This window comes from Anguilla rostrata, chromosome 11 (genome assembly GCF_018555375.3).
Source record: "Anguilla rostrata isolate EN2019 chromosome 11, ASM1855537v3, whole genome shotgun sequence".
Lineage (NCBI taxonomy): Eukaryota > Metazoa > Chordata > Actinopteri > Anguilliformes > Anguillidae > Anguilla > Anguilla rostrata.
Genome location: NC_057943.1, coordinates 4,339,889 through 4,357,212, shown reverse-complemented (window position 1 = coordinate 4,357,212; position 17,324 = coordinate 4,339,889). Strand labels below are relative to the sequence as shown.

The 17,324-nt window shown below is 41.4% G+C and overlaps 1 protein-coding gene across 2 annotated transcripts; it reads right to left on the bottom strand.

Annotated features, from left to right (window-relative positions):
* Window positions 1-195: 195 nt before the first annotated feature.
* slc35a2 (solute carrier family 35 member 2) lies at window positions 196-17,064 on the bottom strand. 2 transcript variants are annotated; one of them, XM_064300606.1, is made up of 5 exons: window positions 16,925-17,064; window positions 13,612-13,794; window positions 12,369-12,520; window positions 10,922-11,646; window positions 196-2,066 (listed from the first exon to the last, which is right to left on the bottom strand). In XM_064300606.1, the coding sequence occupies exons 1-5, from the start codon at window positions 16,935-16,937 to the stop codon at window positions 2,039-2,041; spliced, it is 1,101 nt and encodes a 366-aa protein (XP_064156676.1). In that variant the 5' UTR covers window positions 16,938-17,064; the 3' UTR covers window positions 196-2,038. The 2 variants fall into 2 exon arrangements, with proteins under 2 accessions (XP_064156676.1, XP_064156675.1); XM_064300605.1 differs by lacking the exon at window positions 16,925-17,064 and adding an exon at window positions 16,017-16,412.
* Window positions 17,065-17,324: the final 260 nt, after the last annotated feature.

The following is a 17,324-nucleotide window of genomic DNA, read 5'->3' as shown; positions in this document are numbered from 1 at the left end:
GTCAACGGCTGTAGCTGGTGCTTATACAAACGTCCAATCAAATATGATTGCGCTAATTAAATTATTAAGGGCAGAAGTCGGCACAAAATTGTAAAATGGATTGGTACTTGTTGCACACCCCTGAGCTATAGTTTTTATAAAAAAGTAAAAAATAAAATAAAATAAAAACTCATGACACGAAACTTAAGGACTACATCCAGGTCAAAGCACAAACAACAGCGAGATTTTTAATGAAAAGTACATTTAATTGCATTATTCTAAACAAAGGTAACATAATAAGTACACTGTGTGAGTAAAGCAGGAGCCTGAAAAATGTTAGTGTGTAAAATTAAAATTCTTTGAACAGTAATGTACAGTACATGTGAAAGGGGGGGGAGGCACTCCTAGAGTTCAACATATCAACTCGACAAGGTAGTAAAGCTGTGAATTTCTGATTTGCAATACATTTTATATAAAAAAGCATTTCGGTCTACATCCTTTTTTAGTACCATATACCAACAGCGCAACTCTAAAATATTGCATATTAGAAAAATACATTTTTTACCTTGTCATTATTAATAAATATATTTGAAATGAAACTATTTTAGGGCTTTTGTAACTACTGTACAAGACCATACAAAAGCACCATACATAGAGCTTATCTGAAACATGTATAAAAACACACTTTTAATGTCTAAAATATAACGTTTATGATAATGTCAAAGACCGTAATCACGTCAGCCAGTGCACAGATGCTTTTTACTCCTATCAACCATTTCAATGGAAAGGGAGACCTGACAATGCTGAGGACACACCAGGAACAGTACCGTCTTTAATCAGCCCTAAAATTGCTTGTTTTACCTTTGTTGTACAAATAGCGTTTTAGAAAGCCCTGGATCAAATGCATATTTGTTTTGGATTCAAACGCTTTTCCAAGCTCGACTGTGCTTGTCTGGCGTATTGGAACCTATGAAATCCTCTCAAAAAGTGTAAACCCCGCCCCGCCACCTGGTCCTCTTGGCAGGCTCAACTGCACCAGGCAAGATCAACAGAGCACCGAAAAGGTTTTTTTTAACAAATATGTATTTGACTCAGGTCTGGTTTAAGATAATGTTTTATCTTGCAGTGGGGTAGCTAGCAGGTAGCTAGAAGCAGCAGTGTTTCCTCAGGTATTGAAATGCATCGTGGTCCAGTGTAATTCACGATAACAACAGTGAAACATGGGACAATTATAGTTACTAGTGAGTAAAAGAAATGTCAAGTAGGCCATCTAATGAGCTTAAAAGTAGGGCTCAATGGACATGCTTACTATTAAAATATAAGCTGAAATCAACCCTAGGTTTGTATTTGTTGTACCTTACATGCAAACTAACTCTGTAAATAAAAAATAAAAAGATTATATATAGGCCTGTAAATGAATCAGAACACAAAATTATAGCTAAATACTGGCTTGGCTGAATGGTTTACCAATACACTGTCAGTTAAATAACAAATAAGTCATATATAAAGCAATAGCATTTTCTGTAAAAAAAAAAAAAAATTGGAATTCATTATAACACAGACATTACAGTCAACTGTCATTACATATTTTAAAGTGTGTCAGTTCTGTGTCAAAATTCATAAGGCAGCATAAAAATCCAAAAATACTTTTACACCTAAATGGGTTACAAAAGGAGTTTTGTTTTTTTTAAATATGTAAACAAAACAGAGTCCAAGGTCTTATGAAACTCCGTCAATCTCTGGCAGTCAAAACAAACAAGCAAACAAAGAAAAAAAATCACATATCAATGGATTCAATGCCTACTTTTGTCCATCTGTGTATTAGAGGTTAGTTATTAAATTATTAGTCACACATAATAATGACAAATTATTTTTGTTACACCGTCCACGTTACACCGCATGAACCTTGAATGTTGATGTACACATTTGGATTCACAATTACTTAAAAAGGCGGTATGTGACTTCTGATGAATTCCTTTCATCCCTTTGGCGCGGGAGAGGAATGCTGGAGGACGAATCCGGATCCGACGCCACGTTCCGAAAGAACTCCAGAACGGCGTCAACACCCTTTTTCCTTCCCTTGGAACCTACGGAAGAACAAACGACACACAAACCGGCAGTCAGTCGTTACACAACCTGCGCACAATGCGACAGCACAAGAGCAGTTCTCTGAAGTGAAATAAAATCCTGCTAATCCTCTTCATAAATGTGTTGTGTAAGGGAAAAGTGAATCCACCATTAAGCAAGTGTTCACATTTTCAAACAATGCACAAGCTGTGGTTCAACCCATTCGGACTGACCCGTGTCACTGGCCTGCTAAAATGAAGTCGGCCTACGTTAATAGACTCGTAAAGGTTACTTTCTCGTCTTTCCAGCAAAACTCCCTTTTCCGCGTGTCAAATTCCAAGCTTGTCATGTAGACAATGTGACTGAAACAGGTTTAACTGGACTGGGTAGAAAATTGGGTGTTAGCCGTGTGAAGGAACTGTCAAGTGTTGGAAAACTACGGACGCTCCACATCCACAATAATTCAGCAGGTGCACTTGCAGTCTCTGTGCTGTTGGTGGTGAAGCCTTAAATCCTTATAAACCCTCCTGATGATAATGTTTATTTTTTAGGACCAGGACGTGCCTAATTTTTTCCTGACTTGTAAACACTGTTGCTGAAGGTCATAAACATTGTCTAAAGTCTAGAACAGGGGTCCCCCACTCTGGGCCCCAGTGACTGCTGGTGTTATTTTTCACCTTAAAATCAACCACCAGTTCAGACCCCAGAAATCAGCAGAGGTGAGTTAACTGTGTAAACAACCAGTCTAACTGAGCAATTTGGTTCTGAAAAGCAAATTAAGTTGGAAGGAACACCCTCTTTGGTTGTATGAATTTCCGAAGCATCCACTGCAAATACAGTCACTTACAAACTGAACATCACACAAAAAAACAGAGAAATCTTCTTTTCTTCCTAGTAGGTTAACAACATACATACAGTATACTATGATACCAACTATAATAACATCCCACTATTAAAAGTCAGACACACACTTATTTTTTTAAATGAAAAATAAAATATTTAATTTAAAAACATACCAAAGAAATAACATTCGCTCTGTAAATGAAACACATAGAACAGAAAGTACTTTAAAAAAAAAAAAATCCATTCAGTACAAATAACACCTTGCTTTAGTGTTGAAAATGAGTAAAGAAAAAAGAATAGCCACAGGAATTATCAAATCATCAATAAACACATGCATTCAAAAATGTAAGCATGGCATTAGGGCTAGCCGTACTATAGATTATGATAGGAAAGTTTAACATTGTTTAGCCAAATTATTTCTAAGACGTAATACCCAGGACATTCTCAGCTGTCTTCAAGATGTTCACAATCACATGTTTAACAGAAATGCAGTCAGACAGTTTTTGGGTGTGGAGACACGGTATGCATCCTTACACCTGAGCAGCCCCAACCCTGTTCATCGAGATCAACCTGCCTGCAGGTTTTCACCACAACCATAATGTGGCACACCAGGTCAGGTTATGAAATTAACATTGTGGCTGGTAAGATTTTCTACTCTAGCAGCCATTTTGGCAGGTAACCAACCAGGTTGTGTTATACTGGGAAAGGTGATGTGGCTGGAAAAATGTTGAAAAATTGCCGGTGAACTTTTTTTAGAATCCACATGCCACTCTGGCCAGTGGGTTGTGATAAGTGAATTTCATGCCCTACTCAATTCGACTAATTATCAACTCAAAAACATCTGGCTGTTGACTGAGGTGTGGCTTTGTTAGAGTTGGAGAGAAAACCTACAGGACAGTAGATTTCCAGGAAAAGTTTGGCAGCCCTGCTCTAGTTGCTGAATGAGGTGTGCCTTGCTAGGGCTGGAGTGTAAACATACAGGACAGTAGATTTCCAGGAAGAGTTTGGCAGCCCTGCTCTAGTTGCTGAATGAGATGTACTTTGCTAGAGTTGGAGTGAAAACCTACAGGATGGTAGATCTCCAGACACAGGGTTGGGCAGCCCTGCTCTAGCTGCTGCATGAGATGTTCTTTGCAAGAGCTGGAGTGAAAACCTACAGGATTAGGCAGCGGGGGGGTTACACCACTACTTCCACTGTTTCCCTGCCCTCTGCCTTGACGAGTCACATCTACTTTTTAACCATCTGTCTGAAAGTAGCCACCTGGCAGCCAGTCTGTTGTCCATGTCTTACAACTCATCAACCAAAGGTGAGGAAATGGCTTTTTGAGGACTGAACGCTATTTATTAGCATCCGCTGCACCGCTGACACTTTCTGGGCATCACAGAACCTCATTTTCATTCTGTCACGCATCAAATTTATCAGTGGAGCAAGTGACTGACACTTGGGCTTCACCCAAGAGAGTATTCAGATTACTCCTTGGCTGAATGGTGACAGTTACTGCTCAACACCATCAGTGATACGTACATCAGAACCCACAAGCCAGAAAACAACGCTGACGCCCAGCAATCACTGAACACTGATGTCTTTGGGCACTCCGAGTAGACGCCCCCATCGGGACCAGGAACAGTCGAGCAAGGAGCCAACCAATTTACTGCCAATAAGGACTAATAAACAAAAACGAGTGCAGACTATGCTGTATGATCATTTTCCATTCATAAGCCTCGCTCCTCCAATAGTTCACTGAAACATTCTTGTTAAACAATGATGTACATGCCACCCAAAAAAAAAAAAGAAAAAACAAAATATAGGATTATAAGCACTTAAATAAGAATTTATGTTAAAATTCTCTTCACATGTTTACCGCACTACATTCAGTTTTTCCACAGAAAATAAGCGTTTGCCTTGAAGTTCGTATAAAAATCTGAAGGCTTTATTATGGTGTGCTACATAAAATCAAGAGAACATCTTTTTCAAAGCCTCAGCTGAATTGAGTAAATAGTCATCATTTTAATTCATATAGATCCTGCTAAACATACATTAAATAGTCCAGTATTTGGTCACATTAATCGATCTCACGACGTCTGCCCGTGGCAGGACGCATCTTTCACACACAGACTACGCATAGCAACCGCTGCCCCATAGCACATCTGCATTACTCCTTCACAACATTATTGTTCAATTTGTGCACTGAAATCAGTTAATCCCACATACAACTTTTTTTTTCTTTTTTTTTTTTTTTTTTAAAAGGAAAACACATATCATTACAAATTACTCAGACCAAAAAAAAAAAACAAACCAAAAAAAAAACCAAGAGAAAAGTTGTAAAGTTAAAAACCCCACTCCACGCCACCAACGCACAGCCCAAAAATCACCCCTTCCCCAAATGTTTTTAAGTGCATGACTGTCATGCACTTAACCCTACAGTAGCATACACACACACACACACAAAGTACATTCATTCAGTTACTACTTGATTCAATTCCAGTCACGTATCAAAACCTTCTATTAATAAGCTGATTATGTTTGTACAGCAGCTGACTGATATGACATTATTTATGTGATGTAAAAATGTACTTTGCCTACATGAGTTTCCAGTTACTACATAGAACTTTTTTCCCTTTTTTTAAACAACGAGACAGGTGTGAAACCCAGATCGTGTGTTGCTTTCGTGTAGATCAGAGCTGAAAACTGTAACACAAAATTGCAAAAGAATCCTTTCAATTACAAATCAAGCCAAAGCATTTTTTCTCCTCCTTCTATTATATACTTCTTTGATGTAGCATGTGATTTCAATATTTACAATGATTTTTTTTTATTTTTTTTAAAAAAAGGTAATTCCTTACACCTTCCTTATTTGTACAATTTTTGGGCACAAACAGCAACATAATGAATTTAATCAGTAAACAATGACTGATTACAGCCAGTAACACCTGTAAGCCGCCAAATTACATGGAGACGCTGAACCCCTCCACCAAAAAAATTAAAAAAGTACAAACCGAAAAAAAATTGCTTTTTGTGAAATTCAAACAAAAACAACAATGACAGAACAGCAGCCTTTCACATATGATAACGATAAAGCATTTACCAGACGGCAGCCCCTCGACACCTCACTGAATTCACTTCACAGCTGAGGCCGTTATCCCAACGCCAGTTCCTCCACTGCCTAACCCACCCAGGGCCCCCAGGCCTGCTAAAGCCAGATAGGGAAGCGGATCGGCTTTTAGTTCTAACCGCAGAAGCAAGGAAAGTGAGGGAAAAAAAAAAACAAGTGTCCCATGGTTCCTTCACACCAACCTCCAACCGCAGGCCTGCAATTAATCAACGCCGGGTTTCGCTGTGGATTCAGACATCCCTTCCCAAAAGAGCGTGATCGTACCGGCGCGTACTGCAGCGCTACCACACTAACTTAACATCCAACACCAGAGATCAGTCAAAAGAGAATTAACTGGAGGCCTTTGTGAATTCATACCCGTCACACCGGAGGGGGGGGGAAATAAATGAAATATTAAACCGGTCTTTTTCACCCGAGCAGAACCGTTTGGAATACACAACAGCGCTTGGCGTTATTGCTAATGGCAGAGAGAGGCCCAGGGTGACCTGCCTCAGCGTACCACTTCTGCTGGGATGAATCTTCTCCGAAACATTTGGAGAGGGTTCACTTGACCCAACTTTCCATGGCCTGCCCTTGAACAAGTCCTCAATAAGACTATTTCCACAGAAAGTGACATTTATCCACCATCAACCCGGGCTTCAGGGTTTTCCTAGGCTAGTTTTTGAAAGGGTTTCTAATTAATAGCTGCTTGCGTAGGGTGATGTTTAAAAAGACAACTAAAATAGGTACTTTCCCCCACACAAATGCACATAAAGTTTTTCAAACCATATGAAAAGAGATAATCTTATTTATACCTATACGTTAATACCCGTGTATTTTAAGAGTAATCTAATCCCGCATGAACAATTCAGATTAACATCCGAGACCATGACAAGGCAAGTGTTACAAACATACAAGCAAAGGTGGATGTGAAATGGCATTGAAAAATTAATTAATAATAATGATGCAAAAGCAAATTGAACACCGATCTATTATACTAGATACCATTTTGCTGTGGATAAACTTTTTATAAACTCTTAATACCATAATCTAATGGACTTCATTATTAGATGATCAAACAGGCCACTCAATCCCAGAATATCTCCGGTGAGTTTGACAGGACTTTTTGGTTGAATTACAAAATGACGAATGACTGCAATGAAACTTTTCATTATGTTTTTTATTTTATTGTTGGTCTCAGATGAATCAGCAGTTATGCTGCCGTTCCTTTAAAGTTATAGTCTCCACACACTGCTCTTTCTCACGAAGCCAAAGATGGTGACTATGGGCAGAAATTTAAGATGGGGAATAAAAACCAAACCAAAACCCGATAGGCCTCAGAACACCTTATTGTCATTTAAATCCCTCTGAAACTCAGGGCTTCTTACAGCCGAGCATACTTCTTCAATCATCCTGTTTCCATAAAGTCACCTGTCAGTGTAAATCTCCTTTGATCACCCCACCACTAATTTAATCGAAGTAGGCTTCCATAATTTTTTACTTCATGTAAAAGAGTACCTTTCTAACTAAATATGTACTAAACCAAATTCTAAAACACCAATTTGTACATGCAAAAAAAAAAAAAAAAACTTTATGGACAAGCATAAACATTTACATACGCCCCTGACACTTTCTTTAAGTCATTAAAGCACTGATTTTAGGAAATACCATTTTTCAGTTACGCACACACCATCGTATGGAAATACATCGGCACGGATTAAACTAGGTTGAGAAAAGGCACAGCAGCATAATCATGTGATCTCCAAGGTCCATTGAGAGGCAGTATAATACTAGCCCCATGGACCTCCATTTTGTCTCCTCTACAGTGTGGATTGGATGTGAGGCAGTATAAAACTAGCCCCATGGACCTCCATTTTGTCTCCTCTACAGTGTGGATGGGATGCGAGGCAGTATAAAACTCGCCCCATGGACCTCCATTTTGTCTCCTCTACAGTGTGGTTAGGATGCGAGGCAGTATAAAACTAGCCCCATAGACCTCCATTTTGTGTCCTCCACAGTGTGGATTGGATGAGAGGGAAGTACAACCAGGCTTGCCAGGATTAGATTTTCATCATTAAAATGTTAATTGGTGTTTTGTATTGAAGTGCAGTCCAAATTTGGTAACATTCCTAAAAACCCAGTTCCTAAGCGATACGACAATCCTGAAAACATGAGCTTGCAAAGATGAGTCAACTGATATTTTTGAGCAATCATGAACACAGAATTTGAGTGTTTTTTTTTTTGTTGTTGTTGTAAATACCAGAAAAAACATTATTACAGTGGATTATGTATTACATGGAGATAATAAATGAATGATAAGGAGCAAATGATTAAAAATTATCAGACTTATCTGAAAACTGTACTTGCCATTGAAACATAGTTTTACCTCAGAGAGTAACAGCAAGAATGCTAAAAAATAACATTCTACTTCCATGAATTTTTGGTTACATGAACTTTACTATTTGATAATGCTGTGTCGACCACACTTCCTTTTTGAACAGAGGTCATGAAGTTAAAGTAAATGCCGGTGTTTTCAATGAAAGACAAATGGCATTTCAATTGATCTGGGCTATAAAATGTTATGTTAAGTTATCTCAGCGAACCAAGGTAATTATTTGCAATGCAAAGCATGTAACGTAATTATAATGACAATAAAATTTAAATGATTAAATCTGTGTATTTTCTTTTTGCATAAATCACTCGCATAATGGCTGTTTCTCACTTGTTCGATAAAGGAATGCCTTTCATTTTTTTTAAAAGTGTATTTTCACATTTTAATGTGACTGGGCTTTAGTCATGTGGGCAATAGCTAAATAAATAAATAAATAAACAAAGGCCTAATTAACGGCAGCTTGACTCCACAGCGATCACAAAGAGCCGCGCCGAGGTTGTTTACGAACTCGTTCCACAGCGAACAGCGCCAGAGACGTTTTATTTATACGAGCTGTTTTTTTCATTTTTTATTTAATTTATTTAATAAATTCCTCTCCTGGTAGTGCACCCTGGCGTTTTATCCCAAAAGAGGGTGAGGGTGAGGCCCGCTGAATATTTAAACACGCTGTCTGTTGCTACGATTTCTCAGTGACTAGCCATTAAAAAAAAAAAATCAGGAAAGACTGGAATTCACTAGTTGAAAACAAAAAAAGAAAAAAAAAAGAACAATTTTATGATGTGAACAATCCAAACAGCTGCCTGACACCACTCGTTCTACAGAACACTCACACAGCATGGCGTGTCTCAGAATAAGATACAAGTTGATCCTTCATTAATCATCACACCTTCATCTCAAGTCTGTTTAAAATGTTGCCACGTGACATTCCCGGCCAGCTCTTCGGCATTAAACGTCTCGTTACAGTTAGGAACACATCACGGTGATCTGGAAATGCGGGAAAGTATGGCTATTGATGTCATAATTAATATCATGTTACTAAAAGGCTGTTTAAACCGGTTTTTCTTGAATATTAAAAGTGGTTCCATTTCAACGGCAGCAATAACTAGCTAAAAAGCCAGTTACATGTAGAGAACACCACTTCATTAGGCATCCCTGAATGCAATGCTTTACACAGACAGGACCAGGGGAACCCAAGATGTGCTTTTATATAGATTATCTTTGCTATAGGTCCCTTTATGAACTACCCTACACATACTACCTTATGGCTGTAAGTTGAGCTCAAATGGCACAAACTGGAACGGTATCACTTTGCTTTAAATGAGGACTTCTACTCCTAGCAGCCATCTGCAGTTTAGCTATCAATGCAAAAAAATAAAATAAAAGAGGAATCAAGCTTCCACTATTGAGGAATTTGGATTTTTGTCATATATATTCATGCAATATCGGACTATGGACTTGAGTAAAATAGTCCCCATTTACACACATCCTTCAGCTCTCACGTGCAGTAGCTGCACTGAAGTAGTTCAGTTGGGATTATAAATGTTGTGGCAACTTAGTGTATGTAATGTCTTAAATAGCAATGAAATGAGATAATAACGGAAAGGGGGGGGGGGGTACATCATCGATGCAGAAACGCAGAACTGCAGACGACGTTCGGTACGTTGAGTTCTTAATAAGCTCTGATGCGTTTCATGAAAATTAAGTAAGATATTAATAGCATTAGCAATAAGGCAAAGGATGCCATTTGCAATGATGTTAGTTTCTAGAGACTTACTGTATGTGTTGGTAAGGCATTCCAAAAATAAAAGAAAACGGAACATGTAACATTACTGCTCCCAGTAAGGACAATTTGTTTGACTTACGTTCTAAATCATCAAACAAATTTGTTAAGGCAATCCTACAGATAAGTGTAGATGTGTGCTGGATCATGCGTTAGAAGAAATATCGATACTTTTGAGAAATATGTATAAAATAAAACAAAAGGCATTGAGCAGATTATGGTGACATTATGAAGCCACATGGCTCTAGGACTTCATTCAGGCCTTCGTCTATGCATCTTCGTCCGATATCCCTCCGTAGAACCTCGTCATGATGCTTCCATTGGTAGTTTTTTTTTCCTTCTCCTTTTTTTTTTTTGATAATCAAAACTTATTGTGCGAACTTCATTGGCCAAACGCAAAGAAGGCATACAGGCCAAAACGGTGGTCTAGGCGCAGTGAAAAAGGGAGAGGTGCATTCTGGGAACAGTAGTCCAGAGGCTGAGGATCTTTCAATGGCTGTGGCTACAGAAGTGAAATACAAAGTCTCCATACCCTTCCTATTTATTTTCTTTTATATTTATATATATTAAATTAAAAATTGGTTTAGTTCAGAAAATAAAAAAAAGAAATGTTCAAAAGCAAAAAGACAAAGACGAAATGTAGAAAGAGGGGTTAGAATTAGTTCTCTGGGGGGGTGGGGGTGGGGGGGGGGTTGGGGGCAGGCGACAAGGATTTGAGGGACAGGAGACAGAAAAGACGACAGGTTTGTTCATTTCACCAGGACTGACTTGGGGAGGAAAGCGTCCGTCTCTGAGTCTCCGTCGCCGTTGGACAAGTGGCTCCGTGTGTGCGAGGAAGAGACGGAGGAGACGGAGGAGGAGGCCGCGAGGGAGGGCGCCGCCGCTTTGGGCAGACTGTACATGTAGACGGCCCCGATCACCATGCCCGCGCCCAGGGTGAACAGCAGGTCCACGTGGAAGCCGAAGAGGTAGACGGACGTCACCGTGGAGACGATGATGGAGAAGGAGGTGGCGAAGCCCTTGAGGATGTTGTCCGCGTACTTGACCACCACCGCCACCAGCAGGCCGCCGAAGGCCTGGTTGAAGATCACGCCCCACACCATGGGCGTGTAGCCGAACAGGAAGCCCTGCTGGGCGATGGCGGCGCCGTCGTTCCACCACAGTCCCAGGAGGCCCAGCAGCGTGCCGAAGAGGCCCAGCTGCACGTTCCGCAGCCAGACCGAGGCGGAGCTCCCCTTCAGGATGCGCTCGAAGTACACACCGGCGAAGCCGGACGACAGGCAGGACACCACCACCGCCACCAGGCCCTTGGCGTAGTTCTGGTTGGTGTTCAGGACGGTGGTCTCCTTCTGCTTGCCCTCCTGCTCCACCTGCACGATGGCCACGCCCGCGAACAGCAGCACCAGCGACACCCACTGCACCCGCGACAGGCTCTTGCGTAGCATGAGCACGGAGAACAGGGCCGTGGTCAGGATCTTCAGCTGGTACGTCACCTGGAGGGGAACAAACACCGCTGTCTCACTCTGGAATGGGTGTATCTCACTCTAGAGCGGGTGTATCTCACTCTAGAGCGGGTGTATCTCACTCTAGAGCGGGTGTATCTCACTCTAGAGCGGGTGTATCTCACTCTAGAACGGGTGTATCTCACTCTAGAGCGGGTGTATCTCACTCTAGAGCTGGTGTATCTCACTCTAGAGCGGGTGTATCTCACTCTAGAGCGGGTGTATCTCACTCTAGAGCGGGTGTCTCTCACTCTAGAGCGGGTGTATCTCACTCTAGAGCGGATGTATCTCACTCTAGAGCGGTGTATCTGACTCTAGCGGGTGTATCCCACTCTAGAGCGGGTGATTATCAGATGAACAGGAACGTGGCTGCAAGGGTCCCACTCCACGTGATGCAGCAAACATTTATTTTCTCATAAGAGAAACTAGTTTTTATCCCATGATATATTTATCTTCTTTGGGGTAAAAAATTAAAAAAGGTTTTTCTTTTTTATAATTAAAAATTTGCAAACATGGTACTTGTGCTCATACACAAATAAGAGCAGCCCTTTAACCCTTTAACGTGTAAGATAACAAATATGTGATTAGAATGTCCTTAACTGAACGTTCTAATGCTGATGTCACAATCACTGCAGGTTACTTGAAAGCAGTGGAGTTCTAGAACACCGACTGGCACCCTACAAAAAGGTCCGTTACAGCCGGAGGCGCCTCACCTGGAAGGTGGCAGCCGGTAGGTTGGAGATGGCCACGTACTGGAGATTGTTCTGCAGCGTGTAGATGAGCGACGGGACAGCCAGTTTCAGGGTGTCCCAGTACTGAATCGCGATGGAATCGTACAGCAGTCCAATAAAGTCCCTCACGTTCCCTTCAGTCACACAGGCGGAGAGAGAGAGAGAGAGAGAGAATCGGGGGATTAATACAGGTATTATCAACGGCAGCCACCGTTTAGGTGTGTGTGTCTGTCTTTGTCATGTGTCTATGTGTGTGTGAGTGTGTGTGTATGTGTGCAAGTGTGTGTGTGTGCATGTGTGTGTGTGTGTGTGTGTGTGCACAGCCCAGTGTAAGCTGACATATTGGGACTGCTGGCGTGGATGCTTAGATCAGGGCTGCCCAACCCTGTTCCTGGAGATCTACCATCCTGTAGGTTTTCATTTCAACCTTGGCACACCTGATGCTATCAAATAGCAGCTCAACGGAATCTCTAGCTGTTTAACAAGGTGCGTTCTGTTTTGTTAGGGCTGAATCAATAAATGACTACTTTTACAGTGCTACATACTTCAGCTACAGCGACTAGCACACAGACTGCGCCATACAGGCCAAAGTTTGACACAAACCAACATAAACCACCGCCAGAGTAAATGCAGCTGCTTGTCTGAGGGTATGCATTTAGGACGCAGTTCACCGCAGTGATGGGTATGAGAGACACTGCTTACAATATCAACACTTCTGGGGCAAACCCAAACATGACATGACAGGTCACGAATACAAAAATATGAAGCCAGAGGCCTGTATCATGAAACAGGATCACAGAGTTAGCTGGATAACTACGGCAAGTAAAACAAAGAACTGCTCTTTTTACTTCAGTTCATGTTCCATATTTGGGAGAGCTCCGGGTTTTACTCAATGCAGTTATCCAGCTAACTAACTAATCCTGCTTCATGAAACAGGGCCCAGCATGACTGAGTTAGCTGGACAACTCCACTCAGTAACACCCGGAACCACTCTTTTTACTTCAGTCCATGTTCCATATTTGGGAGAGCTCCAGGTTTTAATCAGTGCAATTATGCAGCCAACTCAATAATCCTGCTTTGTGAAATACCACCCACCCCGCCCTCCCCTCCCGCCACCCCACCACACCCCTCCTTCAAGACAGTCTGGATTGTTATTGGGGGGGGGGGGCGTGTGCGATACATTCCAGCAACGCTTCACATTTCGACGCGATTACGCAACACACACCTCTCCTCTGGAGCAGAAGGATGAAGAGGCAGGTGAGCACCTTGAGCACCTCCGCCATGACGACCGCCGACGTGGTGAAGAAGCGGTCGCCGGGCAACGTGCGCACGTAGCGGATGCTGAGGATGAGCGAGGCATTCTGGACCACCAGCACGGCCAGACTTATGTACTTCAGCTTGGTGTTACCTGTAACCGAGAAACACACCAAATCCCCTGTGAGCTTTGTGTTAACCTGTAGCCGAGAAACTCACCAAATCCCCTGTGAGCTTTGTGTTAACCTGTAGCCAAGAAACGCACCGGATCACTTCTTCTGTGACGCCTCAAAGGCACTCCTAGTTTGGGTGTCAGCGTAGTACAATAATGCGTAAGGAACTGGCTTTGCAACCTAAAGGTCACAGGTTTGATTGCCAGGTAGGACACAGCCGTTGTCCCCTTGAGCAAAGGTGCTTAACCTGCATTGGTTCAGTATATATATCCAGTGCATATATGGATACATGCATTGTAGAAAAATAAATAAAAAATAAAAGGTTTTGTATATTGCTCTGGATTAAAGAGTGCCTGCTGTATGTCAGTAATGTAATGTGCTCAAGAACTTGATGTGAACCTTCGGGCACAGTACAGATTCTAATGCTGCTGTGCATCTACGCAAGTGTCAAGCATGAACCTAGCACATATCTGGGGAACTGAAAACTACAGGCTGTCTAAAAGAGCAACTGTGTGCACTCTTTCAAAAGGACACGCTCCTTCAGCTCACCACTCCCTTCGATTCCCACCACATTTCATTGACAAGTTCATCCTTCAGCCACAATCTCTATCCTTTTATTCCTTTATTATGTGCAGTACACCATAAAACCAGGTTACTGTCCTAAAGATCTGCATAAAAATAACAAGTGAATCCTTAAAACAGTTGGAAAACAATGGATCCCCTTACATATTGAGGGTGGGTTCATATCATAGGAAATACACACCTGTCTTTATTCTGAATTTCACAGGCATTCTACTTTGCATGAGAACAAACAATCACGGTTCGTACTCCAGTGTTTACTTGAGCAATACCTGTGCCAGGACTACTAAAGGTAGCTTTGAGGCCAAATGCATATTTTGATATTCAATAGTGCACTTAAGATGCATGTAATTATCAGGGAATACATATGCAATGCACCATTGCAAACAGATGACTTATCTTAGGATGAAACCAAAATGTCCAAATAAATCTTTCAGCACAACACGTAGAGCTGACGTTTTGAATACAAAACCTCCATCTCAAGTGAAAAGGCTCCTCGAAAAATTGCAAGATTTCTATTCTTTTAAAAATTCTGCCTGCATCTTTAAAACATGCACACATCTTTATATAGGCTATACTGACCACAGAAAAAATATATATATATGGACTCAGTTTATGATGCTATATGAAGAACAAACTAAAGTTGGTCCTTCCGCTTATCAAATAAAACATAAATGATGAAAGCATTCGGAGTACGTTAGACTATAGCAGTTACACCTGTGCTTCGCCTTGGGTAAATATACCTGGCCAAATCATAAAGGTAGGCTCATTTCAGTACACGTCACCACTACCACCCCACATGCAAAATCACGGTGGAAGAAAAACCCCCCAAGGAAGTTTTTAAGTCCCTTAAAAAACCACCAATAGCAACTCTGCTTTTACAACTTTCAGTAACTAACGTTAGTACTTGTCGATAAGCCAGTCTGCACTAGGATCTATTGCCAAGTACGCGACACTAGCTATCATTTTTCCAACGAGCTTGCATTTCACAAATTGGTATCCTAACTTTTTGAACCAACAATCCTCGGGTTAACAATGCAACTGATGTTCCCTCATCCACAAGCATAGACGTTACTCAACACAATCAATCAACTTTAGAGAAATGTTCTCTAACAGGCCTAACGTTAATTTACCTAGGTAAATTAACCTAGCTACAATGAAGGGATAGTTACATCTGGGAGATTGCATTTCACTTCATGCTTATTGCTGTCATCTTTATTAAGAGCAAAATTAAGTTGGGTAGCAAAGGATCCTTCTCGATTATTGGTTAGCATAACTAGCTGGCAGTGTATACAGCTCACTTGATCAAGGTGTACCAGTTATCCATCTATTCCCAGCGAATAACATCTAAAGACCCCACAAGCTGCAACGTTTACGCATTTTCTCGTATGGTTTAGCATTCAAAAATCACACCATGTAATGTTATGCATTTTCGTGGAGAGCCCACACAGACAGTAAACGTCAACCCATCCAACGTCAGCTTAGAAACAGCTAGCTATCTCTTGCTAGCCAGCTAGACAACGGTAATTATGTTGAGCAAAATAAAACAGACGATGGGTAAACCCTATCAAGAATTTTCGTTGAAGTTTGCTAAACAGACTGTTATCGGGCCGTCTTCACTTACCTTCGCTCTGTCTACGTGCGGGTGTCTTGTCTTCCCCGACCCCCTTTCCTGGGCCTTGACTGCTCGCTGCCATGTTGGCATTAACGTTACGGTGCAGCGAGCAAGCTACCTCCTACCAGTTTCCGGATCTGAAGTAAACTCCCCCCCGAACAACCACGGTCAAGCCTGCATCGTCAGTTAACAGTCCTGTTTTTCGTGTTCTGAATTGCCCTCTACGCCATTCCTGGCTTCGTGGAGCACTGTCGACCGGGATCCAGTTAAGATAGCAGTGAGCTTTTAGATGTGACCAACACAACCATTTCCTTGTTTCGAACAGCTATGTTACACCAATGGCTACGTACAACATTATTGAGATCGGTGGTATAACTCCCAATGTTCCATCAACCCCCTCTAGGGGCGACGAAGCTGTGCGTTCTATTGGTGAAAAGGGGGAGCGCAATGCCATTGGTGGACGCTGTTAGGAATGCAACTCACAATGGGTTCATTGTGACATACATCAGTAAGAATACATTTCTTTTGCCTAGCGTGCCTATAGAAACTGAACTTTACATGTAGATTTCAGAGTAGTCATCCGGTTGAAGCGGTTTCTGCCTTTTATTAAGCTGGCGTCATTTTTTATTTATTTTACCCATCTGTTTTGAACCATGCGAAACCAGGGATCCCGATGCATCCATAACTCAAAACCACGGGCGCGGAGTGTTATAAATCTAAAACTGTATGAGCCGAATTGAACGTCCAGCTGCAAAATAAAATGCGATTGTTTTCATTGCGCGCATCTAAGTAACTCAAAGTAAAATACTGTAAACACATTACCTGCTATCTATCCGTCACTTCTGTAAGAACAACAACGGTGCTGATACAATTCATTTGAAACACAACTATATAGGGTATAGAAATAGTTAACATACCTATGACACACATGGTATTAATGGTTCTTGTTGATCAAATATGTATCAGTGGCTACATTTGTTTACCACAATCGACGTCTTCTGGAGCTTCTGTTATAAAGTTCAACCGACCAAATTAAATGCTTGGGATAATTAGCCTTCGGTGAACAGTAGTCCCCACTGAGAAACGGGGACACTTTCGCAATGTTCACCAGCCCACGAAACTTAACGTTTTACCTTCGTACTGGGTGTTGAAAAAACTCCACGCCTGCTTTCAGTGAACTGGATTTTCAAGTGTAAATCCTTCCTACGCCCTGTTGCTATTCATGTCTGTTAATATATATATATAAATCACTTGAAACGTCCTTATCCGGACTACGATCCTATCTTTAATAGAAAAGTTGATTCCTTCTTCCGGAGG

Bases quoted from the DNA above. Each gene is read 5' to 3' on its own strand.
- slc35a2 (XM_064300605.1), bottom strand. From the start codon at position 16,089: ATGGCAGCGAGCAGTCAAGGCCCAGGAAAGGGGGTCGGGGAAGACAAG. The intron at 12,521-13,611 runs GTGTGTGTTGCG...GTGTGACTGAAG, and splicing joins CCTTCTGCTCCAGAGGAGAG to GGAACGTGAGGGACTTTATT. The intron at 2,067-10,921 runs GTCAGTCCTGGT...GTTCTTCCGTAG, and splicing joins ACGGACGCTTTCCTCCCCAA to GTTCCAAGGGAAGGAAAAAG.